Source organism: Aegilops tauschii, chromosome 7 (assembly GCF_002575655.3).
Source record: "Aegilops tauschii subsp. strangulata cultivar AL8/78 chromosome 7, Aet v6.0, whole genome shotgun sequence".
NCBI classification, from domain to species: Eukaryota; Viridiplantae; Streptophyta; class Magnoliopsida; order Poales; family Poaceae; genus Aegilops; species Aegilops tauschii.
In genome coordinates, this window is record NC_053041.3 from 230,246,559 (window position 1) to 230,274,274 (window position 27,716).

The following is a 27,716-nucleotide window of genomic DNA, read 5'->3' on the forward strand; positions in this document are numbered from 1 at the left end:
ACAGTTTACGCCTCCGGTCATATTCTCGTAGTGCTTAGGTGAAGCCCTGCACGTATCACTTCACCATCACCATCACCACGCCATCGTGCTGACGGAACTCATCTACTTCCTCGACACTTTGCTGGATCAAGAGTTTGAGGGACGTCATTGAGCTAAACGTGTGCAGAACTCGAAGGTGTCGTACGTTCGGTGCTTGATCAGTCGGAACGAGAAGAAGTACGACTACATCAACCGCGTTGTCAAACGCTTCCGCTTTCGGTCTACGAGGGTACATGGACACACTCTCCCCCTCTCGTTGCTATGCATCTCCTAGATAGATCTTGCGTGAGCGTAGATTTTTTTTTTGAAATTGCATGCTATGTTTCCCAACAAGATATAGGTTTTTGAAATCTAAAATAATAAAAATAGCAAGGTAGCAAGTAACAAAAATGAACAGAAACAGTATGGCAATGCTTGGAAACAAGGCCTAGGGTTCATACTTTCATTAGTGCAATCTCTCAACAATGCTAACATAATTGAATCATATAACAATCCCTCAATGTGTGACAAAGAATCACTCCAAAGTTTATGTCGGAGAACGTAGGACAAAAATGTGTATCAACCCCTATGCCTAGAATAGCCAACGTCACGGTAATCTGTAAGTTGAATGCCAAAACATACATCAAGTAACGCAATAGAATACCCCATTGTCACCATGGGTATCCACATTCAAGACATATATCAAGTGATCTCAAATCCAAAATATTCAATCCAACATAACAAAACCTCAGAGAGCAAGACCCAGTTCATCACAACAAGATATAGAGGGAAAAACACCATACGATCCGACTATATTAACAAAGCCCATGGTTACATCAAGATCGTGCCAGATCGAGAGAGAGAGAGAGAGATCAAACACATAGCTACTGGTACATACCCTCAGCCCCGAGGGTGAACTACTCCTCCTCGTCATGGAGACAGCTGGGATGATGAAGATGGCCTCCGATGACGATTCCCCCTCCGGCAGGGTCCCAGAAAAGGGCTCTGGATGAGATCGCTTCAGAACAGAGGCTTGCAACGGCGAAGCGGAAGTTATAGGTTTCTTTTCTGGGGTTTCTGTATTTATAGGATATTTTGGCATCGATTTCACGTCGGGGGGCCCACGAGGGACCGACAAGCTCAACCCGCGCGCCCTGGGGTGAGGCGCGCCTCCTAAGCTCGTCGCTCCCCTGGACTTCATCTGGTCCACCTCCTAGGCTCCAGGGGTCTCTTCTTGCCCATAAAAAATCACCATAAATTTTCAACCCAATCCGAGAACTTTTATTTCTACAAAAAAATAACACCATGATAGTTCTGTTGAAAACATCGTCAGTCCGGGTTAGTTTCATTCGAATCATATAAAAGTGCAGCAAAAACATATAAAATTGTTGCAAACAGGGCATGAATACCTCATAAAATATAGATACATTGGAGACGTATCAGGACACCGCAAGATTGAACCTACTACCAAGCACCTCTCCCACTGAAGATAAATCGATCTTTTGGGCCAAAAGAGATAGATAGATAGATCAGAGAGAAATACAAGGCTATAAAATCACACATAAATAAATATTATAAAAGACTCAAATACTTTCAATTAATAGTATGATCATAAATCCACAATTCACCGGATCCCAAAAAACACACCGGAGAGAATTACATCGGATAGATCTCTGAAGAGATCATTGTATTGAAGATCAAAGAGAGAGAGAGATATCTAGCTACTGCTATGGACCCGTACGTCATGTGGGAACTACTCACGCATCATCATGAAGGCAGCAAGGTCGATGAAGATTGCCTCCCCAATGGTTTCCCCTTTGATAGAGTATGAGCGGAGGCCTCCATATGGGATTGCGGAAGAGGAGTGGCTTGTGGGGGCGGAAGAATTGTTTCGGGTCTCTCTTTGTTTTTTGGATATTAGGGAATTTATAGGTCAGGAATTAGGTCCAGGCGATGCTCAGGGGGACAACAAGCTTGCATGGCGCACCCCTTGAGCTTGTGATGCCCTCGTGTGTCTTCTGGTCTCTCCCCGAAGCTTGTAGGGTCTCTTCTGGTCAAGAAAAATCACCGTAAAGTTTCATCGTGTTTGGACTTTGTTTGATATGGTTTTTCCGCGAAACAAAAAATAGGCAAAAAAAGGGAACTAAAACTGGCACTAAGTTAATAACTTAGTCCACAAAAATGATATAAAATGGCATATAAAGCATGCAAGATTGATAACATAATAGTATGAAAAAAAAATTATAGACATGTTGAAGATGTATCATAGGCGCGCTCTGGCTTGTGGGCTCACCGAGGGTCTTCTCTGGTACTTCTTTCGCCCAGTATTTTTTTATATTTCAAAATAAATCTCCATAAAATCTCACGTCATTTTGAGCTCCGAAGAATTGCTATCTCTATTGTAGCTTTTCTAGGTAAGAATTTCAATCGTGATCTCCCTCCTTTGATGTATCTTGCATTTTAAGAGAGAAAATGCAATATGATTGCACCATAATATGAAGTATAACTTAGGAAATCATGATGCAAAATGGACGTATCAATAGCTAACCCCACACGCGAGTCGACGCTGCGACAAAAATGCACGCCCTGTTTGGCGCTATCAACCCAGACCGGTAGGGGTCGAAGATGCCAACATGTGGGGTTCAGGCATGCGCTTGCGCGTGGGGCAGCGCACATGAGGCCCTCGCGAGAGCGCCTTATGCCGCCCAATGAAGATGGCCCCGGATGCCCACCTGCAGTCCACCCATCTTGGACCCAGTTGGGTTGCCCGGGTCCAAGTCGTCCGGGCAGATCAGGCAGCTCGGAGAGCCCCTGCAAGGCCCTCGCAGCAAGCCACCGCAAGACGGATGGCTCGGAGGGGCGCCCAGGAGGCGGGTACTCCAGCATCATTTATACGAGTAATTAGCATACTTTTGGAACCTATTTAAATCATATTATTATTATTATTATTTGGACTAACCTATTAATCCAGTGCCAAGTATTAGATGTTGTTTTCTGTTGTTTTTGGACTTTGAGTAAAAAAAGTCTAGAAAAAATCAGTGCAAGTTTCAAGTCCAGAAGGATCGAGTAACAACCGGCATAGCACGGGGGGCCACCCAGGGGCCCCATGTTCCACTCCTATGAGCCCTAGGGGCGTGTGCCTCTGGCACTCTGTTCCATCACCTCTCGGTTTACGTGCCTTTATATTCTCCCAAAATCCCTCAGGGATTTATCACCCGAATTTTTCCGCCGTCGCTGTTTCTTTGAAATCCAATATGGAGGCCTTTTCCGGTAATCTGTCGCAGGAGAAATCATCACGGTGGCCATTTCCATCAACTTCAAGGTCATCATGATCGCTGTGAGTAGTTTTATTTGGATTATGGGTCTGTAGTAGTAGTGAAAGGATTTGTATGGTCGAATAGAGAGAGGGCAGGGGGTGAATAGGTGACTAACAATTTTTATCTTCTTTTCAATTTTAGGGATACAACAACAACAACAACAACAACAACAACAATAACAACAACAACAACAACAACAACAACAACAAGATGCTAGAAGGTAAACACAATAATACAAGTTTGGTTGTAGATTTTGATGATTATATGACCTAACTTAACTATACATCCATGATATTTACCTTGATATACATGCGCAAACACCATGTTCTTTCCAATCTCTATGAATTGCATAGGACAAATATACTAACGAAATATGTATGGGTGGGTTTCACATACCTTTGCTACTTGACCAAGTTAGAGATGGTACAACATTGTAATTTGCGTCACAAATGCTCTACACACCGGGTAATAATGATAATTTCATACCAATGTCTTTGATCCTCTTGACTCATGTAGTTTGCTTATCCTAAGCTATTCTAAAAACGTGAGTCTTTAATTGAAACATGCATAATTGTGTGCATGTTGTTAGTACATGAAACTCTTTCTTAGGGTAGGGCAAAAACAAAATTACTAGAAGTGTTGAGCGTGCTTTGCTACGTCGTTTGTGTTATTGGGATTTCATAAAAAAATTGGGTTGGCACGCAAGGGAGATGATGGATTATGTTTTTTCTATAATGTTGTGTTTTGGTGGCCCCTTCCAAGGGCCGTGATTCTGTGTTATCTGCTAATCAACCCACATGTACTATATTTGTGCTACGGTGTCGCATGTTGACTATTTTTTTTGCAAGGTGATGAGAGGGTGCGTAAAACTCATGTGTTTTTATAGGTTGGATGTTGACTTTTTTATTGTATGCTTGTTGTCGATTGATCATTGACTCGATTAAAATCATGCCAAAATTGGGCACCTCAACCAAAATCGTTAACCCAGTCAAAACTATGAAATATCCGAAATTCAAACCTCAATTGAATGAAATCATGAACCAGTTTCAAAATAACCTCAATCAAAATCGTGAACCAAATCCAAAATTGAACACCTCAATTGAATGAGAGAGCTCCAAAATTACGTAGCATAGTGTATTTACTAAAAGGGTTGAGCGCGCTTCGCTGCAACATTGGTGTTGTTGAGATTTTATAAATTTCATTTGTTATTTGGTTTGGCGCGTGGGTAAAATGTATTTTTATAATGCGGTGTTTTGATGAGCTTTCTTAGCGGTGTGATTCCATGTTATAAGTTCATCAACTCGTACTTATGTGGTGATGTTTCTTTTGTTGGTGACCACATGTATTATATTGGTGCTATAATGTCACATGTTGACACTTCTTTTTTCTAGGTGATGAGGGGATGTACGGGAATGTTGTGTTTTTAGGTTGTTGTTGCTGATTAATTTGGAAAATCGTTGACCCAATCAAAATTATGAATCAAATCCAAAATTGATTATCTTAACTAAATGATCTTGATAAATCGTCGACCCTTTCAAAATTGTGAACTAAATCCAAATATAATACATCAATTGAATGGGAGGACTCTAAAATTAGGAGGCATGGCGTATTAGACTGGAAGGATTGGGCGCGCCTTACTACGCCGTTAATGTTGTTGGGTTTTCATAACTTTTACATTCCCGTTGTTTCAAAATATAAAATGCATTGAATTTTTGAAAAGTCAAACCTCTTTAAATTTGACCAAATTTACAGAGAAATATATCAGTACCCATAATATCAAACCGGTGTCATTAGACTCATCATGAAATAGGTTTCCATATTTTATTTATTTAGTATTATGGATGTCGATGTTTTTGGCTATCAATTGATTTGAAAAATCATTCACCTGGTCAAAATCATGAACAAAATCCAAAATTAAATAGTCAATCGAATGGGGAACTCCAAAATTAGGGAGCATAACGGATTAAAATAGTTGAATGAGAGAGCTCCTTCGGAAAAAAAACTTGTTGATCCAGTCAAAATCGGGCGGATTTCGGCTATTGTTCCATAAGCTTTTATTGGTTCCATGAGAAAATTAACTTCAGTATATATCTACAATACATATTAGTACTTATTACTTATGCAGCTAATTTATTGTATGCAACACATTATTTGTTCTACCCCGCCGAATATAGAGGCTGCGTCAATTAGTTTGAATCGGAGGGAGTAAAATCTTTGTAAATCAGGCAGGACAAATGGACCCCTAATACCACATTTGAGCAAACTATAGTGAAACCAGGGTAATTCTATATACAAATCTCAAGTTCTCAACATATGATGTGTTTTTTCTGAAAAATTCAACATATGATGTGAGAGCCCAGATTATGCATGATATTTGGGCAAAATAGGCACAACAACCACTATCATATAATCATATCCCTGTTTATATTTGAAAAACCGACCCAAATCCTAGCAAGCACAGTTGGAGGCAGGATCACCGGGTCCACCTGTCACTGAGCCATGGGATTGGGGAGCCACACAGAAAACTCCACGTCATCTCCCCCGGATAGGCAAAATACCCATACTGCCCCTCCACCCTCCCTAATCTCCATTGGAGTCCGACGAGGAGAAAACAGAGGGAGAAAAAAGAGGAGAGAGAGAGAGCGAGCGAGAGAGAGAAAATACGAGGAAAAATCTCACCTCCTCTTCCTCCGTTCCCCTGCTCGATCCGCCGCGAGAAATTCGCCACCAAATCTATTGATCTGTTGGATCCAATCCGCCGATCCGTCGATCGGTTCGCGCGGGCCCTCCGTCCCCCGGTGTTTCGATCTGGTCGGAGTCGGAGGAGATGAATGGCGCCGGCGCGAGCCAGCAGCAACAGCAGCAGCAGCAGAGGCTCCGTCAGCAGCAGCAGCAACAGCAGCAGGCCCTCCTGATGCAGCAGGCGCTGCAGCAGCAGCAGTATCAGTCCGGTGTCCTCGCCGCCGCCGCCGCCGCGGCCATGACTCAGGTCGCCCTCTATCTCCTCGGTTCCTGATCTATTTGTTTACTCGTGCATTTGGGCGCAGCAATGCACGCCGATCTGTCTGTGAGCGCGGAAGATTGTTGTTTGCTTGGTGCGTTCCCCCCCTTTTTTCTGAAGTTGTTGGGGGTAGGTGTATGTTGTTCGTTAGCGACTTTTGGCTTGATAGCTGAAGTTTCTTCCGGGGAATGGAGCAGCTGCTATTTCCGTCTGAGTTGCATTTGCATGGTGGCACATGTCTTGTTCTGCTCCGGTTGGTCGGAACATTGCTCCATTGTTATTGGTATTCGAAGCACATTGGCTGGGTAGATGTCATGCAATTGGACAATACAAGTTTTCAAGGCTTTCCGTTGCATTTACTTGTTTTTGTTTTCATATGCTCCTTGCCTCGTTATCTGTTCAGGATATGCTTCGCATCGGTTATTTGTATGCACGTGTGATAGCTGTATTGCATGTCGATCTTGGTATGAACCTTGAAAATTGTTATTTGCTTTGAGTCAGGATTTTTGCAACACAATGAATACCATGTTTTAAATTAAAACTGCTTTCTGTGTCTCTTGTACTCTTAAGAGCAAGGGCTACTGCTGTCACCATCTGTATAAAGCTTGTCAATTGCATTGGCCTATTCATGATTACATTGATTGTTGCTCACGGGTTGTTACATCGATGTGAGATCAATGGTGCATATGCACAGTACATAGGTCTAGCAGACAGGTGAAACACAGGGTGCGTGTGAGAGAGAGATGCTTGGATGTAGCACAACATTTTGAGTCATTATTATAATGGCATAAAACACGACTTTGGAGAACTGGGATTTTGTTCCCATTACATTGAGTTTAATTTTATCATCTTTTATATGTTATTTATTTCTCTTTGCTCCTCAACTAGTTTCGGCATCAGCATGTATCTTCTTTTTATTTCTTTTTATTTTACATTTTGCAGATGGAGCCTGTTTCAAATGGCAATCTCCCACCTGGGTTTGATCCATCCACATGTCGCAGTGTGTGAGTGCTTTCGGAGTTCTTTCGTGTTTTCACCTCCATATGATTTTTAGCTTAGTCCCTTTTCCCCTTTAGTCATGCAAATTGTGGTTTAATTTTAAAATCAATGTGGAATTCCAAGATGAAATTTTCAAATGAATATCATAACAACCCATGGTAAAATTTAGATCAGCATAATTTATCATTGAATCTGTTGCCAATTTATGTTATTGTTTAGTTATTATTAAATCATCATTAAATATGGTTGCATGCTATCTATCTTGATTTTTTATCAATTGTTTTCTGACTCTGATTTGATTCGCGATGTTGTGACAACTAGGTATGTAGGAAACGTACACCCTAATGTCACTGAGAGCCTTCTGATTGAAGTTTTCCAGGGCTCTGGTCCTGTGGAAAGATGCAAGCTCATCCGGAAAGAAAAGGTGCACTTCTACACCCCTAATGTGCAGTTATACTACCAAAATTACATGGAAATTTATTGCTTTAAAGGGATGTCTCCTTCCAATTACCTTGATGGATTTTGTTCATGCACCTCTTGTACTGAACCATAGGTTTGATAAAGAATTAAGAGAACGCCGATGTCTTGACATTCCAACATTTTTAACGTTTTATCCCATTGCTGCCCTGTACCCTACTTGCCGTGAACATGCTTATTCATCACTCCAACTTGAATTAATTGACACAACCTCTATACAATGTTGTATAGAGTCTGTGTCAATTAATCCGGATCGGAGGGAGTACAATTTATCCTTGTAGTGTGTGTAGGGAAATTTGCCTAGGCTTGTACATATAATTACTTTTCTGTGAGTGCATCAAGACACAATGCCTTTGTATTTTCTTGAAATATGTACTGTTACTTTTCGTATGCTACTGAACATGTTGCTAAATCGGCAAAAAGCCTACTGTCGTCAGTCATTTTTCATCTGTTTGACAAGGATTATCTCTTGTTCTGTGCAGTCTTCCTTTGGGTTTGTTGACTACTATGATCGGAGGTCAGCAGCTCTTGCAATAATGACCCTTCATGGGCGTCACATGTAAGTGCTGATACTTAACTAATTTCAGCAACAAAGATTCTGGATTCTGGAGTCCCAGATCAACTTCTAATGCTTTTCATTTTGAATTATTTCGCCCAGATACGGTCAAGCAATCAAGGTAAACTGGGCGTATGCAAGTACACAAAGGGAGGATACATCTGGTGAGATACTTTAAACCTTCTCGTGTCTTGTTTTCCTTTTCTAATTAACCCTCGTTTGGTTAACCGTGCCCTTTGAATTATTCCAGGGCATTTCCATATTTTTGTTGGTGATTTAAGTTCTGAAGTGAATGATGCAACTCTTTATGCCTGTTTCTCAACATATCCTTCTTGCTCGTAAGCTTTTAGTTCCCCTTTATTTCTACTACTGTTTCGCTGCAGCTTTTCAGTTGTTCATGTCTGCCATTTATGATCAGTGATGCTCGAGTCATGTGGGATAATAAAACTGGACGCTCCAGAGGTTATGGCTTTGTCTCCTTCCGTAATCAGCAGGTATGAACAACTAAGACCATTTATCCTTTGCATTTTCCAGTACTCTTACCATTTTGATCGTGAGTCTAATACCCACCTTAATATCTACCTAATAGTCTGGTGTTTGAGCTGTTGGATACTGATGGATTTTGCAAAGCCAAAGTACTATATTTCTTGTTTAGTTCTCATGTTTAGCAAACGATTTTTATATTTACATTTTTTCCTATTAATCAAATTATTTCTCTGGTATTGAAAATTTGAAATTTGCCTGTCTCCTTGCATCATCCAGTCAAAATTCAAACTAGTGTCAGTTTTGCATTTAGTCTAACATGAATGATGTTTGATGACTAGATGAAGCTTCCTTTAGTAGCAACTAAACTCACTAGCATGTCAAAAAAAAAAAAAAACTAAGCTCACCAGAGCATAACTAACTTCTTCTTTGAGAAATGGAGATTGGTATTTTGATCAGCCCTACATTTACAATTTCAAGTTAGACCCGAGTGTTTTACCTCTATTATCAGTGTGTCACCCAATACTATGTTGTTTCTTGGCACAGGAAGCTGAAACTGCTATAACTGAAATGACTGGTATGTCAGTGCTGGAGCTTACAGCTGATTACATTTTTCTTTCTATTTTCGTCTGATATTCTGATATTCAAACCGTCTAAGTCTTGCAAACTAATGTTTACAACAGGTAAATGGCTTGGCAGTAGACAAATAAGGTGCAACTGGGCAACAAAGACCAACGCAGAAGAGAAACAAGAAACGGACAATCATAATGCAGTTGTACTAACAAATGGTGGTTCCAGTAATGCAGGTCAGGTGTCTATAATGACAAGTGTTTTTTACTTTAATGGTAGATTTGTTCTCGTATCTTGTTAAGCTCAACTAATGTTACGAAAGGAATCACGTGGCCATGTTTTGAATTAATAATGATTTTAGCCAGTAAAATAGCTGCTGATTTTGCCTTCGTCCATCTTTCTTCTGTAGCAATGGAGGCAAACCAGGATACAGGAAGCAAAGAAAATCCAGAGAACAACCCTGATTTCACAACGGTGTACGTTGGCAACCTTGGACACGAGGTAAAACAGTAAAAACAAGTTTCCGCTAGCGCAGTTTCCTTCCCATGTCATTTATGAAGTTACTTCTCTGGTTTTTCTTGTCAGCTGAAAATTTTAGGATAGGCTGACCTTCAATTTATCGTTTTGCTTAACTGGTCAGGTTAATCGGGATGAGCTTCACCGCCATTTCTACAACTTAGGGGTCGGAGCTATTGAGGAAGTTCGTGTTCAACAGGAAAAAGGGTTTGGATTTATAAGGTACAGTACCCATGGTGAAGCAGCATTAGCTATTCAGATGGCCAACGGATTGGTCGTTCGCGGCAAGCCAATCAAGGTAACCTCCAGAGCAATTATTTATTTTGCTTTTGTGCCCTCTTTATTCTTGGCACAATTGTTCATGCAATTTCATCATCCGTTTCCGTGTTATCTTTGTAGTGCTCATGGGGCAACAAACCAACACCCCCTGGGACATCTTCTAAGCCGCTGCCGCCCCCGATTGCCTCATATCAACCCATAGCAATGGCTGGCGTGCCGCAAGGCTTCACAGCAGCCGAACTTCTAGCCTATCAGAGGCAGCTTGCCTTGAGCCAGGCGGCGGCAGGGCAGATTGCTGGCCAGCACGGCCTCGCGGGCCAGGTATCCGCGGGGCTACTCGCTGCTGGCTCCCAGGCCCTGTACGACGGCTACCCGAGCCAGACGTCGGCGCAGCAGCTCATGTACTACAACTAGTATATAGGGTTAAAGGAGGAAAGGCATTTGTAGCGCTCAGCTTGTTTGATGCAAGCCTGACCTGACCTTCCTCTCCGGTTCTCGTATTTTTCTATTTTCATGTACTATTGTCGTGAGAGCTTTTCATGTGCTTGTCGCGGGATTGTGTTTTTATTTTTCTTCTCATTGCTGTACTATTGACCAATTTACTGGTCTGATTTCGTTGGGTAGCCCTCCTTAACAGAGTACCGGATGTATTTTAATGTGAATCTGCGGTTGATTAATGTAATGCTCTCCTGTTTGACCGATCCCCTGAGGACTGTCGTCGGCCCTGGGGGAGAAAGCTGGGTTTTTTAAATTTTATATCATCTGTGGTTTGGTTGGATGTTCTACAAACCCATGCCGTTTGCAATCTCAGGTGCCAATGCCATGACCGAGTTTATTATCAGCTGCTGAGCACATGAGCACAAATGGCAGCTGAGGACATGCCTGGGCAATATTGCCAACCTGTGAAATGAAATGTGGCTGAAGGATTGCAGTTTCGGAGTACAATGAGTCTGTTTGGAACGGGAGATTTTCCTCGATTCTTTAATATTTGAACCGGCTGGTGTGAAATTTCTGCGAAATTCGTGTTAAGCTACAAATAGGATTTGAGCTTTTCTTGTGAAAACTACTCTTGGATCAAGTATTGAGCAACATTTTTTCTTACGACGGCGTTGCTCTTTTTCCTTACGATGGCTCCATGAAGGGATGAGGTGATATGGGTTCCCTCTTCCCTCCATGGCCGCTGCCTTCCACCGTTCGTCCTCTCCCGGCCGCTCGTCGCCGACCCCGGGAGCACCACCACGCGCCCCTCGCCGTTCCGTCCTCCTCGTCTCATCACGTCCGTCTCCCTCCTCCCTCTTCTTCGCGCAGTGAGCTCCGTCTCACCCAAACTGACCTAGCCCGGGCGCACACGCCGGCGTCGAGGCGTGCCGTGCTCCGTCCAAGAACTGCCCCGGAAGCCGATGCCGCGGCGGCCCTCATGGTCGTCCGCGCGGAGGCCGGCGACTTCGCGCGGGCTCAGTCCATCTGGGCGCAGCTCCTGCTCAGCTCCGCCGCGCCGTGCCTGGCCGCCGCAGCGCCCAGCCTCCTCCCGGCGTACGCGCGTCTCGGTCGCTACGACGAGGTCCTCCTCGCCGCGCGGGAGCTCTCCGCGCGCGACCCCGCCGCGGCGCGGGACCTCTACCCGCTCGCCGTCTCCTGCCTCGGCGCCGCCGGCGAGCTCGCCCTCATGGAGGACGCCGTGCAGGAGATGGCCCGCGCCGGCCTCCGCGTCGACTCCGCCACCGGCAACGCCTTCGTGCGGCACTACGCGGCCTCCGGCACCGTACCGGAGATGGAGGCGGCGGTCGGCCGGCTCAAGAAGTCCGGCCTCCTCATCTCCGTCGACGCCATCCGCGCCGTCGCTTCAGCGTACATCGCCAACCGGAAGTACTACAAGCTCGGCGAGTTCGTCAGGGGCGTCGGCCTCGGCCGCCGGGACGCCGGCAACCTGCTCTGGAACCTCTACCTCCTCTCCTTCGCGGCCAACTTCAAGATGAAGTCGCTGCAGCGCGCCTTCCTGGAGATGACCGCCGCCGGGTGCCGGCCGGACCTCACCACCTTCAACATCCGCGCCGCCGCCTTCTCCAAGATGTGCATGTTCTGGGACCTCCACCTCACCGCCGAGCACATGCGCCGCGACGGCGTCGCGCCGGACCTCGTCACGCACGGCTGCTTCGTGGACGCCTACATGGAGCGCCGGCTCGCGCGCAACCTCTCCTTCGCGTTCCGCCGGCTGGACGGCTCAGGCGAGCCCGTGGTGGCCACGGACGGCGTCGTGTTCGAGGCGTTCGGCAAGGGGGGCTTCCACACCACCTCCGAGGGGCTGCTAGAGGCGGCCGGCGGGAAGCGGCGATGGACGTACCACGACTTGCTCGGCGTCTACCTGAGGAAGCAGCACAGGAGAAACCAAATCTTTTGGAACTACTGATCTTCACCAGTACAGCACTGTTACACTAGTGCAACAAGGTAGTAGTACCAGATGGTACGATGTACAGGGATGATGTTATGCTTAGAAACAAAATCATAGATGTAATGGAACTATGGAAGAGTCTTTGTAAAGATGATTGTGCCAAATTTGATTTATAATCTCCCTAAAAAATTACAGTACTCGCATCAATTGTTCGCTGATTCTGAAATGCCACCTGCTACAAATCTACAATCTGACAATCCCAAAGAAAACCTAAATAATAATATTATATGTAACTCCCCTAATTCTGAGTTTCAGAATATGCCACTCCATGTGTCACTGAAAAGTGGGCATGGGCCCTGCATGTCAGTGATCTTGAAGGGGTCACATCATGAAATGCAACTTAAGAGGAGTGACATTAAAAATCATTCAAACAAAGATAAACTATTACACTAGGTAGGAAGACATTATATTCCAGCTAATTTTCATGTGCGCGGGCAACGGCGCGATGAACCTTAGAAGATTCGGCTTCTCCTTGGACCATGGGGTGCCATTATCATGCCACTCTCCGGTGTTACTCAGGAACTTTGCGATGTTTGGGACCACCATCTCCCGGCAATGCAGGTGCAGCAAAGGGACTTTAGAGAGAACACTGCCCTTCTGAACCTCCAAGCCTTCAGGTCGCCTCAGCTTGTATGGTTCCCCGGTGAACGGCTCAAAGTCCGGTTGGGGATTCTGCTTCCACCTTTGGTGCACGAACCACCCATATTTGTAATCTCCAACAATGGGAGTGCCCAAGGCTTCCGCACAGTGCACTCGGAGCTGCAGCAGGGTCAGCATAGTTTAGATTGGTGATTTCAGTTGAAATTTTCTATTATATATGTAAGGATATGTGAATATATTCACCGTATTACAAAACAAACTCAGGTGTTGAAGGGGTAAATCGAAAGATGATGCAACAGGATGTACGGTGTATCCATAATACAAGTATGTTAACATCTTCGTATATTTTACAGAAATGTATTTCGCCAGTAAGAGTTAATTAGGTACCGTGAGACTACCTGATGCTTCCGGCCTGTCAATGGGCGCAACTCAATCCAGGAACAGCCATTGATGGTGGGTCCCATCACTCGATACTCAGTAACAGCCTCTTGTGCACCATCTATGCCAGAGGGATGCGCCAGAATGACCCTCTCAGCTTTTCCATCATCAAGAAGTACCTAGTTCAGTGAGAGACTAGGACATGTGACAAATCTTGCCATTAAACAAATGGATCGTTACTACATATGAGTATGACCTTATCTATGAATCATCTTAGTTCAATCCGTGGAAAGGAGCCAGGGATGCACCAACTGTGGTGGTTGATGAGAGTGCTAAGAGCATCTCCAATAGGTGCCCTATTTTAGGGCACCAAAATGTGCTTGGAGTAAAATTTACAACACCAAAAAGTGGTTTATAGGGCACCGAAAAATGTTCATCTCCAACAGTTGCCCTAAAATACATCACGCTTGTCTTCTTGTGGGTGCCCTATTTTAGGGCACCTGTTGAAACAACAGAGTGATGTAAAACAGCTGTTTTCTTGTGGTCTTGCCTGGTCCCTGCTGCCCTAAATTTTTTGCAACAGCAGCTGATTTTGCAGCCGCCCTATCCTTAGAGCAGCGTTTTTGCCCCCTCGTGCCCTAAAAAGCGTTTATGCCCTATTTTTGGGCACCTATTGGAGATGCAAAGATGACTAGATCTTCTAAATGATTCAATGATTTAAGTAACATAAAACATTAAAGGATTCTATATTTCTTAATAACCAAATACTTTCCTTAGTAAGATACATGATATAATACCTTTGTTAGAGGAGCAGATATAATTCCTTCACTCTCTGTAGGGGTCCCAATGACCAATGCCCAGTACCTCTGCAAGTATGATTCACAGGCGGCATTCCATGCCTACAAGATCCATCAATAATACAAGACATCAGTGGGCTATCATCGCAAAAAGGTGTGCCAATCAAAATCATTTAGATATAAGCCCACTTGCCAAGTCGCAAAATCATGAATTTATGTTAACCTGCGAAGCTGTTCTTGCTAATTTGATGCTAGTGAAGAGCCAGTGCAGCCGGGTAAAGCTTTCTCTTGTTCTCCCCATCAACAGCAAACCACTAGTATCTCTGTCCAGTCGATGGACCTGCACTCACAAACCGCAGGAAGAAAATCATGAGAGAGAGAGCTTAAGACAACACATAGCGTCCCAAAATAAAGAGAAACAATCTAACCAATTTTGGACCCTCTTCATTCCCATATGACAGTGCTGCTGCTGCAAGCACATCCATACTGTTATGTACTGGTAAATTCCCCTTCATGGGCACTTTTGGAGGCTTGTTAAGCACAAGTATGGCTGAGTCCTATAATTTAGAAAGTTCAGCATACTATGAGGAATCTGAATAAGGAAAATTAAATAACCAAACCCTAGATGACACCTTTGAAATATCAATAAGTAACTTGTGAATGGCATTTTTTACAGTATTGTGGAAGTAATATAATATGTAGACGGACACTTGATTTATACATATCATAATCCTGTATGTGCAAGTTAATTTACTGTACAGAAGGTCAGAGGCTTACACAACTGCCCACAAAAAAAGCATTTGTTACGGCAGCAATCATGCAAGAAACTAATCAGAGTACAACATAGAATGATAGTTTACCTTGTAGATGACAAGCCTTTTCAGGTACTCAATCTCATCCCTGTTGGGATGCAGTGTGGCAGTTGGAATGGTCTCGTACCGCTTCTTTATCTCAGCCTCAGCCACAGACACAGGAAGATGAATTCTCATGCCAGGCTCCATCACTTCAGAATGCTTGATCTGCAACGAACTGCTGAGCATATTTACTTCACTCACGTAGTAAATAACATTTCACTAAAAGATCTCCAGAAAATACAGCATCAATTCTTCATTACATACCTTCTTCAAATGATGCTTCCGGCACCAAATGCTCTCTGCTGAAACCTCCTGATCTGAGCACTCAGTGTAAACCTGATAACAGATAGCAGGGCTTTTCATGTCAGATTGAAAACAATGCCTACATGCAGTGTAAACTGGTAGTGAAATGATAGAAACTAAAGCAAAATATACCAAAGCGAATCAATCAATGGCTCATTGGAGAAAAACATTGCGATCATTAACTGAATTCATCACAATTAATCAATCATGGTACCTAAGCATGAAAGCAGCTACATCATTTCGCCACTAGAATAGCCTACACTTTTAACAAGAAATTCACATTTGAGAACAACGCAATCCCATTCTTATCGTGTGTTAACACTAACTGAAAAAAATAGTGCAATCTTTTCATTAATAAGACCGCAGATGATAACAGGGCCGGTATAGAGTGCGGAGGCGTGGCACCCGTAGTAATACGCATACGCACCTGCCTCTTGTTGAAGTGCGCCTGCACGACCTCCTGCGGCACGTCGGCGAAGCAGTGCTTCACCCAGCTGACCGCCGTCACGCGGCGAGGTGCCACGTTCCTCCCGGGGAGCGGGTCGGCCCCGGCGGGGAACGGCGGCAGGGAGAGCAGCTGCCGCGGCCTCGGCCCGGGCTTGGGCGCGCCGAGGCGGGCCACGTTGTTGCTGTCCACGCGCACCACCGCCGCGGGCGCGGGCGGCGCCAGCCGCGACAGCCCCCGCCTTGCCGCCGGCCATGGCCACGTCCCCAGGCGGCGCCGCAGCATCCTCCTCCGAGCCGTGCTGTGGTGGTGGACACTGGCCCGCAGCGGCCAGGTAAATTACATAACTGGGCCGTCCTGACCCCCAGACCCGTGAAGGCCCGTAAAGCCGAACTCAATCTTGCACGGCCCGGCGCGAGGGCAGGCCCGATACGCTGATATCTCGATATATCCTGACTGGCTGTCGCTGACTCAGACTGTGGCAGAGTATTATTGGTGGGCCTACAGGTAATCGCCTCGGGAAACGTACAATGATGGTCTTCCGCTTGTTCAACTAGCAAATACCCCGCGCGTTGCAGCGTGACTTTATTGCAAATAATTTCTTTTAATATTAACAGGACAAAATTGAAAACATTGGGTGCATTTGTCCTCTTTGGTAAGAAGAAAATGTCCAAATTGATAGATCATGTGGCTAGTAAACTGATTTTATAGATGAGCATGTGGAGAAAGGCATGACTCATATATTGGTTCATGAAATACACCAAAATTACTCACAAAAAGTTAGTATTGTGGAAGTAATGAAATGCTTTTCTCCAAAGATCTACTTGGTGATGGGATTATAGTGACTTGAATAGTTGGATGCCAGGAATTCTACCAAACTGCTGAAGGTCAGCTTGCCATAGAAAGCTACCATTGCCGTAACAGAAGGTCGTCGCTGGAGGGAGACAAAATGTTGATGAATATGCAATCGCCCCCACCGGATGCTCATTGCAGGAGCTGGACCGAGCACTTCTCAGAGTATTGGCTTTCAACCTACACACCATGGCCGAGGACCTCACCGGCGTCGCCACCAAGTTCTTTTTCCAGGCCACAGAAAAGCTTGCGTCCCCAGCAGTGACGGACCTAGCTACGCCGTATGGAGACAGAGATGGCAAGCGAGGAGGAAAGACAAAGCAACACCACATGTCAGGCGGGCTCGCGGTCGGGCACCGTCGAAGGCGACTGGTTAGCGGTCGTCCTGCAGGAGCCTACTGGACAGGTGACTTAAACTTGAGAGAAACTCGGAGAGCCGTTGGAGGTGAGGCGTTCGTGACGGAGTCGGGGAGCCGGCAGGGACAAGGCAAAGCCGGATGAGCCATCTAAGGCGAGGCCTACCGACGATCGTGCCGGGACGGAGGCGAGCGGACCGGTGGTGAGCTGTGTCTTGGATCTTGGCGTCGTAGTGCCTTGAGCTGAGGTCAGAGGCAGCTTTGAGACAAAGGGTGGGTGCAACTGAGGGAGAGATTGACGCGGGTGAAGCTGGAGAGAGCCAGCGAAGGCAGCCGGACTGTCGGTCCTGCCGGAGGAGCTCAATGACACGGAGATCGGTTCCCGTAAGCCGCACCCTACTGTAGTCGTCAGGGGAACGATTGGTGTTCTTTATTGATTTTTCTATAACGAAGAAGAGGAGTCGATCGGTTTAGAGAGGGGTAGTAGATCGTCTTGTCTTTTTCGAGGGAGAGAGAGCGTCCGTTGTTTACGGCTGGAAACAGAGAGAGGGTCTTCAATACAGTATTTGTAAAAAACAAAAATGGTCTTTAATTACTTTATAAGTACCCTAGTAACAGAACACATGCATGACGTCATACTATTAGGGCTGAAAGTGCTAATGTGGCAAGCTTGCTGAGGTGTATAGTCTGCATGTTAAGAGAAATAGGTTATTGGGGATGAATTAGGTATTATAGATTTGTAGTTCTCCCGCTCTCAAAAAATAAGGGGAAAACTTGAATATCTCTATGGTTTGCAGGATATGAACCCGGTCTCTGTCTTCGAAAATGCCACCGTCCCGAAAATCCCAGGAAAAACCCCTGACGCAAATGTACAAAAAACTCGCACACGAACGTGTAAAACATACGGAGAAACTCCCAAAAATACATGCAACGTAGCACCGAAAATGTTCACATCACTCTTTTTTCCCCCTTTTTTTGTGAAGAAATGTTCACATCACGCGAGACCAGAACAATGCACGTCGAAAACGTGCAGCAAGCTAGCCGAGCGTCGCACAACATGTAGAAATATGTCAAAAAAAAGTGGACACTGCAGAATAAATACACCTCCTCCTTTCCGCCGTGGAACCGTAGACGACGGCCGATTCTTTCCGACGCCACGTCGTGAATCGCCGTTCTTCCTTCCCCATTCCGCGCCTCTGTTTGCCGCTGTCCGGGGCTCCACCCATGGGCGTCGAGGATGGCTTTCGCGGCAACAAGCTCGCGCTCGCCAGCATCGGCTTCGCCCAAGTCCGCGCCGGCGTGTTCAAGGACGACGGACTGCTCGGGGTGGGGCTGCCCAAGGACGGCTACCTCGACGGGGACGTAGCAGTCAGGCTCAGCCCGCCGGACGTCGGCGCCGCCGTCAGGGTAAGGAGCCGCAGATCCCAGCGTCTCGGGTAGCCGTGTGTGCGGTTGATGCAAATTGGGACGGTTTACGGCTTCGTTTGGAGGCATTGTTGTGCTTTTTTTCTAAATTTTTTTTGGAAATTGCTGTGCTTGCTTGTTTGTTCTGATGCATTTCGCACTTCGCGATTTTTCGTCAGTAACTGTTCATAGTGTTTCTGCTGAAGCTTCTCTTTGTCAGGGTTTCAGAACGTCCACTTGCTTCAAATTTGAACTCCCCTGATCTGTTTCGCTCTCTTTTAATTGTATGGTATGATAGTATAACAGTCACTGCAATTCCTTGTTTTTACTAGTATGACTACATGGCTGATATATATCTTATGATTTAGGATTAGCTTTGTAGTTTGATGTGTGCATCTTTCTATTTCCCATTGACATGTGTTGTTGTGTTTTTCGAGAGTACGCCAATGGCGTACCATATTTTTATAAAAGGCAGAAAGTTATAATTACAAGATACCAAGCCGGGATGCGAACATCCTGACTGGTAGAAACCCCACCCACACCAGCTACAACAAACTAGGTCACTCTTTTACGAAAGGGTCTAACCTCCAACACCAAAACCAGCTAGCCTCCACTCCTTAACCTCTAGCAACACTTGATCTACCGGCTACGGTGGAGACCTATGCTCGTGCACTGATGGAACACCCTGGCATTCCGCTGCTTCCACAACGACCAAGCGGTCGCAATCACGAAAGAGTCGAAACCACGCTTTGTTTTGCCTGTGAAGTTCCTTCTCTTATCGAGCCACCAGTCTGTGAATGTGTCTGTCTGAATGGGTGGCTGGATGTTAATCTGCAAAACCTCGAAGCACTGGTGCCACACTTCTCTGGCGTACGGGCATTGCGTGAGGATGTGGTCCACGTTATCCTCTTCCTGTAAACAGGTGAAACAAGGCGATGGAGCATCCTGCAGCCCGTGTCTCGCCCTCCGATCAGAAGTCCATAGTCGATACTGCACGGTGAGCCAAGCAAAGATTTTACAACGCAACGGTGCCCAGCTCCTCCAAATGCCACCCGCCGTCGGCGATCTGGTTAATCCCATGCACAATCTTGAGTAGGTCGATTTTGCCGTGTAGATACCTTTATCATCCGCAGGCCAGTAGAACATGCCAGTTTGCTCCTCGTTCCTGTCCACTGTGGTGATCGCGTGGCAAAGGTTAACCACTTGAATGTGGGCCATAAAAGAGATGTCACTATGCACGTCCTAGACCAAGCGTTGTTGATGAGAGCCTGTTGCACTGTCCTGGTGTTGCGAGCGCGGGTGCTGACAAGCTCAATGATAGTTGGAGCGATCTCCCCAACCGTGAAACCATGTATCCATCTATCCTTCCAGAATTGGATCCTCTCTCCATTGCCCACCTCAATTTTCACCAGACTGTTGAACACCATCTTGGCTTCCTTATCTTCGATCATCGGGATACCTTGCCAGGGCCTACTGTGGTCCACTCTCCTCAGCCATTCCCACCTTACGCGTAAAGCCAACGCTTGCAACTGAAGATTTTTCACTCCAAGCCCTCCAAGGCAAGTGGGGTGGGCTATGTCGACATGTGTTGTGAGTTTTTTTACATCAGAACCCAAGAACCTTAATTTCTAACGCAGACTTTGCTGAGGCATCGAGAAATTGCAGAATTCGTTAGCGGGGCAATGGCTGGTGCTATGACTAAAGCCGTTCTTGCTCCTCTAGAAACCATCAGGTATTCAGTTTTCTTTCATGCATACTTTCATTTTACCCATTCTAGTTTGTTTGCATGTTCTAAACCCTCTAAATAACAAGCAGGGACACCATAATGTCTGATTGTTTTCAGGACAAGAATGGTTGTCGGTGTAGGGTCAAAACAGATTTTTGGCAGTTTCATGGAGATCATGGAACACAATGGCTGGCAAGGACTCTGGGCAGGCAACACGATTAACATGATCCGCATCATTCCTACTCAAGCAATCGAGCTCGACACATTCGAGTGCGTCAAATGGAGCATGACGTCGGCACAAGAGAGATGGAAAGAGGATAGCTCCCCAAAGATACAGCTCGGCGGTTTGACGATCGAGCTGCCTCTTCACCTGCTATCTCCAATCGCCGTTGGAGGTGCAGCTGCTGGGATAGTTAGCACTTTAGTGTGCCATCCCCTTGAGGTCCTCAAGGTACATCAGATCTGGCTCCGTATTAACTAACTACAATGATACTAACAAATTTGATGGTTACTATCGATGATAAACTACCTGTGGCTTAAATAAATTGTGTAATGTGCTGTCTGTTTCCAAATCAGCAGGAGATACTGACAAACTTTGTAGCAATATCTTTGCATTTGATGTGAATGTGATGGTATTTTATATACTTGTGCTGGCAAACCATTTGCCAATTCATTGATGTTCTAAGCTCTGTCTCAGGATCGCCTGACTGTTAACCGCGAGGCGTATCCCAGTAGCATCGCCCTTGCGTTCAACAAGATCTACCGAACCGAAGGCGTCGGTGGTCTCTACACTGGCCTGTGCCCGACGCCGGTCGGGATTCTCCCTTACAGCACATGCTACTACTTCATGTACGAGACGATCAAGACCTCTTACTGCCGTGCACATGAGAAGAAGTCGCTGAGCCATCCGGAGCTGCTGATCATCGGAGCTCTTTCAAGTCAGGATTCAGCGCCACCCGGAATGTTACTCTTTTTTTTCCATTCAAAGGGCATTTTCATTCAACCTTTTCTTGGTTTCATTCTGTTTACCTGTGTTGTGCAATGACCTATAAGACTCGCAAAATCCTTGGGAGAAACATAGAAATGGGATGTGTTCAAGATTCACTTACAGTTTGGCCATTGAATACACCGTTACATTTCGAGGTTGCTTTTTTCTCCAGGTCTGACGGCGAGCACGATCAGCTTCCCTCTGGAAGTGGCGAGGAAGCGGCTGATGGTCGGAGCCCTGCGAGGGAGATGCCCGCCCAACATGGCCACGGCCTTGGCCGAGGTGGTCAAGGAGGGGGGCCTCAAGGGGCTGTTCCGCGGGTGGGCGGCGAGCTCCCTCAAGGTCATGCCCACGTCCGGCGTCACCTGGGTGTTCTACGAGGCATGCAAGGACATCCTTCTGGCCCACACCTAGCCTAGCCGTTGCCTTGCCTGAGATCATTCAGCAGGGCAGCAGGCACAACTCATTGTGATGTGCTTGTGTGTGGATTGTCATGTTTTTGTCCCATTTGGAAACACGCACTTGCCAGGAGCAATGCTACACCTACGAAGGGAGTTACATAAAATTTACGCCAGTTGACAGATTGTCATTGGGTCTAGGGGGAGGAGGGGCCCACCCCACTGAAATTAGGGGGGGGGAATTAGTGAGGGGAAGTTACGTAATTTTTTGTAACACTGTCGTAGGTGCAGGATTATTGCACTTGACAGTTCTCTTAGATAAAGTGGTTACTCGCCTGACAGTTGCTGTTGCCCGTACCCCGTCTTCCTCTCCAGGAAAATAAGGGTGATCGTGGGCATACAGTTTCTCATTTTGGTGAAAGCTGGCAAGGACGTGGTTTCCTCCTCCTCTGGCTGCTGCTCCGGCGACGGGTGGAGGAGGGGGTCTTTTTTTCTGTGCTTTTTTCATAGGTGGAGCTAGTCTTTCGTGTGGTGGCGCCGGAAGGATGAGAACGACGCCATGTCGAATAAAGTTGCCTCGGATTCCTCCTCACCATGACGACGTTCTCCATGACGGCGTCGAAGCCGATGGCCTTGACTGTCATCTCACCGTCTAGTTAGGGCGATGAGATTGGGTCTTCTTTTCCTCTCCGACAGTTGCTGTTTTGTGTAGTGGTGTCAGAGGCTGGGTGATGGTGTAGTACACTAGGGGTGGCCACTGGAGTTCGGTAGCAGGCCCGTCTTGGGGCCCATGTGAAGGAAATATGCCCTAGAGGCAATAATAAAGTTGTTATTTTAATTTCCTTATATCATGATAAATATCTATTATTCATCCTAGAATTGTATTAACCGGAAACTTAGTACATGTGTGAATACATAGACAAAACAGAGTGTCCCTAGTATGCCTCTACTTGACTAGCTCATTCATCAAAGATGGTTAAGTTTCCTGACCATGGACATGTGTTGTCATTTGATGAATGGGATCACATCATTAGGAGAATGATGTTATGGACAAGACCCATCCATTAGCTTAGCATTAATGATCATTTAGTTTATTGCTATTGCTTTCATCATGACTTATACTTGTTCCTCTGACTATGAGATTATACAACTCCCGAATACCGGAGGAACACCTTGTGTGCTATCAAACGTCACAACATAAATGAGTGATTATGAAGATGCTCTACAGGTGTCTCAAATGGTTCTTGTTGAGTTGGCATAGATCAAGATTAGGATTTGTCACTTCGTGTTTCGGAGAGGTATCTCTGGGCCCTCTCGGTAATGCTCATCACTATAAGGCTTGCAAACAACGTGACTAATGAGTTAGTTGCGGGATGATGCATTACGGAACGAGTAAAGAGACTTGCCCGTAACGAGATTGAACTAGGTATGATGATACCGACGATCGAATCTCGGGCAAGTAACATACCGATGACAAAGGGAACAACGTATGTTGTTATGCGGGTTGACCGATAAAGATCTTCGAAGAATATGTAGGAGCCAATATGAGCATCCAGGTTCCGCTATTGGTTATTGACCGGAGATGTGTCTCGGTCATGTCTACATAGTTCTCGAACCCGTAGGGTCCGCACGCTTAACGTTCGATGACGATTTGTATTATGAGTTATGTGATTTGATGTACTGAACTTTGTTCGGAGTCCCGGATGAGATCACGGACATGACGAGGAGTCTCAAAATGGTCGAGACATAAAGATTCATATATTGGAAGGTTGCATTTGGACATCGGAATGGTTTCGAGTGGTTCAGGCATTTTTCCGGAGTACCGGGAGGTTACCGGAACCCCCCGGGAGAAGTATTGGGCCTATTGGGCCTTATTGGAGGAGAGGAGAGAGGCCACGTGAGAGGGGCTCCCCCCTTGCCCAAACCGAATTGGACTAGGGGAGGGGGCCGCCCCCCCTCTTTCCTTCTCCCTCTCTCTCCCTTCCCTTTCCCTCTGGTGGAAGAAAGGAAGGGGGGGGGCGAATCCTACTTGGACTAGGAGTCCAAGTAGGACTCCCCCCTTGACGTGCCCTACCTGGCCGGCCTCCTCTCTCCCTCCCTCCTTTATATACGTGGCCAGTGGGCACCCCAATAGCACAATAGACAATCTCTTAGCCGTGTGTGGTGCCCTCCTCCACAGTTACACACCTCGGTCATATCGTCATAGTGCTTAGGCGAAGCCCTGCGCCGGTAACTTCATCATCACCGTCACCACGCCGTCGTGCTGACGGAACTCTCCCTCGGCCTCAACTGGATCAAGAGCTTGAGGGACGTCATCGAGCTGAACGTGTGCTGAACGCGAAGGTGTCGTACGTTCGGTGCTTGGATCGGTTGGATCGCGAAGACGTTCGACTACATCAACCGCGTTACTAAACGCTTCTGCTTTCGGTCTACGAGGGTACGTGGACACACTCTCCCCACTCGTTGCTATGCTTCTCCTAGATAGATCTTGCATGATCGTAGGAAAATTTTGAAATACTACGTTCCCCAACAGTGGCATTCGAGCCATGTCTATGCGTAGATGTTATATGCACGAGTAGAACACAATGAGTTGTGGGCGATAATAGTCATACTGCTTACCAGCAACGTCTTACTTTGATTCGACGACATTGTTGGATGAAGCGGCCCAGACCTACATTACATGACCGCGTTCATGAGACTGGTTCTACCGACGTGCTTCGCACACAGGTGGCTAGTGGGTGTCTGTTTCTCCAACTTTAGTTGAATCGAGTTTGACTACGCTCGGTCCTTGTTGAAGGTTAAAACAGCAAACTTGACAAAAAATCGTTGTGGTTTTGATGCGTAGGTAAGAACGGTTCTTGCTAGAAGCCCGTAGCAGCCACGTAAAACTTGCAACAACAAAGTAGAGGACGTCTAACTTGTTTTTGCAGGGCTTGCTGTGATGTGATATGGTCAAGACGTGACGATATATAATTTGTTGTATGAGATGATCATGTTTTGTAACAGTTATCGACAATTGGCAGGAGCCATATGGTTGTCACTTTATTGTATGAAATGCAATCGCCATGTAATTGCTTTACTTTATCACTAAGCGGTAGCGATAGTGGTAGAAGCAATAGTTGGCGAGTCGACAACGATGCTACGATGGAGATCAAGGTGTCAAGCCGGTGACGATGGTGATCATGACGGTGCTTTGGAGATGGAGATCAAAGGCACAAGATGATGATGGCCATATCATATCACTTCTATTGATTGCATGTGATGTTTATCCTTTATGCATCTTATTTTGCTTAGTACGGCGGTAGCATTATAAGATGATCTCTCACTAAATTTCAAGGTATAAGTGTTCTCCCTGAGTATGCACCGTTGCTACAGTTCGTCATGCCGAGACACCACGTGATGATCGGGTGTGATAAGCTCTGCGTTCACATACAATGGGTGCAAGCCAGTTTTGCACATGCAGAATACTCGGGTTAAACTTGACGAGCCTAGCATATGCAGATATGGCCTCGGAACACTGAGAACGAAAGGTCGAACGTGAATCATATAGTAGATATGATCAACATAGTGATGTTCACAATTGAAAACTACTCCATCTCACGTGATGATCGGACATGGTTCAGTTGATATGGATCACGTGATCATTTAGATGACTCGAGGGATGTGTATCTAAGTGGGAGTTCTTAAGTAATATGATTAATTGAACTTAAATTTATCATGAACTTAGTCCTGATAGTATTTGCATATCTATGTTGTAGATCAATAGCTCGCGTATAGCTTCCGCATTTTATTTATGATATGTTCCTAGAGAAAACTAAGTTGAAAGATGATAGTAGCAATGATGCGGACTAGGTCCGTGATCTGAGGATTATCCTCATTGCTGCACAGAAGTATTATGTATTTGATGCACCGCTAGGTGAAGGACCTATTGCAGGAGCAGATGCAGACGTTATGAACGTTTGGAAAGCTTGGTATGATGCCTACTTGATAGTTTAGTGCACCATGCTTTACGACTTGAATCAGGACTTCAAAAACGTTTTGAACGACACGGGGCATATGAGATGTTCCAGGAGTTGAAATTGGTATTTCAGACTCATGCCCGAGTCGAGAGGTATGAGACCTCTGACAAGTATTTTGCCTACAAGATGGAGGAGAATAGCTCAACCAGTGAGCATGTGCTCAGAATGTCTCGGTACTACAATCGCTGAATCGAGTGGGAGTTAATCTTCCAGATAAGATAGTGATTAACAGAGTTCTCTAGTCACTATCACCAAGTTACTGGAACTTCGTGATGAACTATAATATGCAAGGGATGACGAAAACGATTCCCTGAGCTCTTCGCGATGCTAAAATCGGCGAAGGTAGAAATCAAGAAAAGCATCAAGTGTTGATGGTTGACAAGACCACTAGTTTCAAGTAAAAGGGCAAGGGAAATAAAGGGAACTTCAAGAAGAATGGCAAGCAAGTTGCCACTCCCATGAAGAAGCCCAAAGCTAGACCCAAGCCTGAAACTGAGTGCTTCTACTGCAAAGGAAATGGTCACTGGAAGTGGAACTGCCCCAAATACTTGGCGGATAAGAAGGATGGCAAAGTGAACAAAAGTATATATGATATACATGTTATTGATGTGTACTTTACTAGTGTTCATAGTAGCCCCTGGGTATTCAATACTGGTTCAGTTGCTATGATTAGTAACTTGAAACAGGAGTTACAAAATGAACAGAGACTAGTTGAGGGCGAGGTGATGATGTGTGTTGGAAGTGATTCCAAGGATGATAAGATCACCATCGCACACTCCCTTTACCTTCGGGATTAGTGTTGAACCTAAAATAAATTTGGTGTTTGCGTTGAGCATAATATGATTGGATCATGTTTATTGCAATACGGTTATTCATTTAAGTCAAAGAATAATTGTTATTCTGTTTACATGAATAAAACCTTTTGTGGTCATGCACCCAAGGTGAATGGTTTATTGAATCTCGATCGTAGTGATACACATATTCATAATATTGATGCCAAAAGATGCAAATTTGATAATGATAGTGCAACATATTTGTGGCACTGCCATTTAGGTCATATTGGTGTAAAGCACATGAAGAAACTCCATGCTGATGGGCTTTTGGAATCACTTGATGCTTGCGAACCATGCCTCATGGGCAAGATGACTAAGACTCCGTTCTCTGGAACAATGGAGCGAGCCACTGACTTATTGGAAATAATACACACCGATGTATGCGGTTCGATAAGTGTTGAGGCTCGCGGCGGGTATCATTATTTTCTGACCTTCACAGATGATTTGAGTTGATAGGGGTATATCTACTTAATGAAACATAAGTCTGAAAAGTTCAAAGAATTTCAGAGTGAAGTAGAAAATCATCGTAACAAGAAAATAAAGTTTCTATGATCTGATCGCAGAGGCGAATATTTGAGTTACGAGTTTGGTATTTATTTGAAACAATGTGGAATAGTCACAATTCACGCCACCTGGAACACCACAGTGTAATGGTGTGTCCGAACGTCGTAACCGCACTTTATTAGATATGGTGCGATCTATGATGTCTCTTACCGATTTACCACTATCGTTTTGGGGTTATGCATTAGAGAGAACTACATTCATGTTAAATAGGGCACCATCTAAATCCGTTGAGACGACACTGTATGAACTATGGTTTGGCAAGAAACCTAAGTTGTCGTTTCTTAAAGTTTGGGGATGCGATGCTTATGTGAAAAAGCTTCAACCTGATAAGCTCGAACCCAAATCAAAGAAATGCGTCTTCATAGGATACCCAAAGGAGACTGTTGGGTACACCTTCTATCACAGATCCGAAGGCAAGATATTCGTTACTAAGAATGGATCCTTTCTAGAGAAGGAGTTTCTCTCAAAAGAAGTGAGTGGGAGGAAAGTAGAACTTGATGAGGTAATTGTACCTTCTCCCGAATTGGAAAGTAG

The 27,716-nt window shown here is 45.4% G+C and overlaps 4 protein-coding genes across 6 annotated transcripts; 3 read left to right on the top strand and 1 right to left on the bottom strand.

The window, feature by feature from the left end:
- The first annotated feature begins 5,922 nt into the window (after nt 1-5,922).
- Nucleotides 5,923-10,917, top strand: LOC109736401 (RNA-binding protein 208). Its single transcript, XM_020295621.4, has 12 exons — nt 5,923-6,324; nt 7,279-7,340; nt 7,657-7,759; nt 8,295-8,371; nt 8,471-8,532; nt 8,619-8,706; nt 8,787-8,862; nt 9,398-9,428; nt 9,535-9,657; nt 9,831-9,922; nt 10,062-10,235; nt 10,337-10,917. The coding sequence occupies exons 1-12, from the start codon at nt 6,163-6,165 to the stop codon at nt 10,628-10,630; spliced, it is 1,344 nt and encodes a 447-aa protein (XP_020151210.1). The 5' UTR covers nt 5,923-6,162; the 3' UTR covers nt 10,631-10,917.
- A 280-nt stretch (nt 10,918-11,197) lies between these two features.
- On the top strand, nt 11,198-12,812 carry LOC109736400 (pentatricopeptide repeat-containing protein At3g42630). Its single transcript, XM_020295620.4, has one exon. The coding sequence runs from the start codon at nt 11,370-11,372 to the stop codon at nt 12,621-12,623; it is 1,254 nt and encodes a 417-aa protein (XP_020151209.1). The 5' UTR covers nt 11,198-11,369; the 3' UTR covers nt 12,624-12,812.
- On the bottom strand, nt 12,747-16,365 carry LOC109736399 (RNA pseudouridine synthase 3, mitochondrial). Of its 2 annotated transcripts, none has more exons than XM_020295619.4 (8): nt 16,025-16,365; nt 15,559-15,630; nt 15,301-15,459; nt 14,869-14,997; nt 14,664-14,780; nt 14,441-14,542; nt 13,664-13,822; nt 12,747-13,424 (listed from the first exon to the last, which is right to left on the bottom strand). In XM_020295619.4, the coding sequence occupies exons 1-8, from the start codon at nt 16,325-16,327 to the stop codon at nt 13,050-13,052; spliced, it is 1,416 nt and encodes a 471-aa protein (XP_020151208.1). In that variant the 5' UTR covers nt 16,328-16,365; the 3' UTR covers nt 12,747-13,049. The 2 variants fall into 2 exon arrangements, with proteins under 2 accessions (XP_020151208.1, XP_073362126.1); XM_073506025.1 differs by having other exon boundaries at nt 15,301-15,469; nt 16,025-16,243.
- A 1,937-nt stretch (nt 16,366-18,302) lies between these two features.
- On the top strand, nt 18,303-21,912 carry LOC109736397 (probable mitochondrial adenine nucleotide transporter BTL1). Of its 2 annotated transcripts, none has more exons than XM_020295618.4 (5): nt 18,303-18,657; nt 20,292-20,386; nt 20,498-20,831; nt 21,078-21,318; nt 21,541-21,912. In XM_020295618.4, exons 1-5 carry the CDS (start codon nt 18,475-18,477, stop codon nt 21,780-21,782), a joined length of 1,095 nt encoding a protein of 364 aa, XP_020151207.1. In that variant the 5' UTR covers nt 18,303-18,474; the 3' UTR covers nt 21,783-21,912. The 2 variants fall into 2 exon arrangements, with proteins under 2 accessions (XP_020151207.1, XP_045087612.1); XM_045231677.1 differs by having other exon boundaries at nt 20,320-20,386.
- The last annotated feature ends 5,804 nt before the right edge of the window (nt 21,913-27,716 follow it).

Bases quoted from the DNA above. Each gene is read 5' to 3' on its own strand.
- LOC109736401 (XM_020295621.4), top strand. From the start codon at position 6,163: ATGAATGGCGCCGGCGCGAGCCAGCAGCAACAGCAGCAGCAGCAGAGG. The intron at 7,341-7,656 runs GTGAGTGCTTTC...TGTGACAACTAG, and splicing joins CCATCCACATGTCGCAGTGT to GTATGTAGGAAACGTACACC. The intron at 8,863-9,397 runs GTATGAACAACT...TTCTTGGCACAG, and splicing joins TCTCCTTCCGTAATCAGCAG to GAAGCTGAAACTGCTATAAC.
- LOC109736400 (XM_020295620.4), top strand. From the start codon at position 11,370: ATGGGTTCCCTCTTCCCTCCATGGCCGCTGCCTTCCACCGTTCGTCCT.
- LOC109736399 (XM_020295619.4), bottom strand. From the start codon at position 16,327: ATGCTGCGGCGCCGCCTGGGGACGTGGCCATGGCCGGCGGCAAGGCGG. The intron at 14,543-14,663 runs GTTAACATAAAT...TGGATCTTGTAG, and splicing joins TAGCAAGAACAGCTTCGCAG to GCATGGAATGCCGCCTGTGA. The intron at 13,823-14,440 runs GTATTATATCAT...TCACTGAACTAG, and splicing joins TATCTGCTCCTCTAACAAAG to GTACTTCTTGATGATGGAAA.
- LOC109736397 (XM_045231677.1), top strand. From the start codon at position 18,318: ATGTCAAAAAAAAGTGGACACTGCAGAATAAATACACCTCCTCCTTTC. The intron at 18,658-20,319 runs GTAAGGAGCCGC...GAGAAATTGCAG, and splicing joins ACGTCGGCGCCGCCGTCAGG to AATTCGTTAGCGGGGCAATG. The intron at 20,832-21,077 runs GTACATCAGATC...GCTCTGTCTCAG, and splicing joins ATCCCCTTGAGGTCCTCAAG to GATCGCCTGACTGTTAACCG.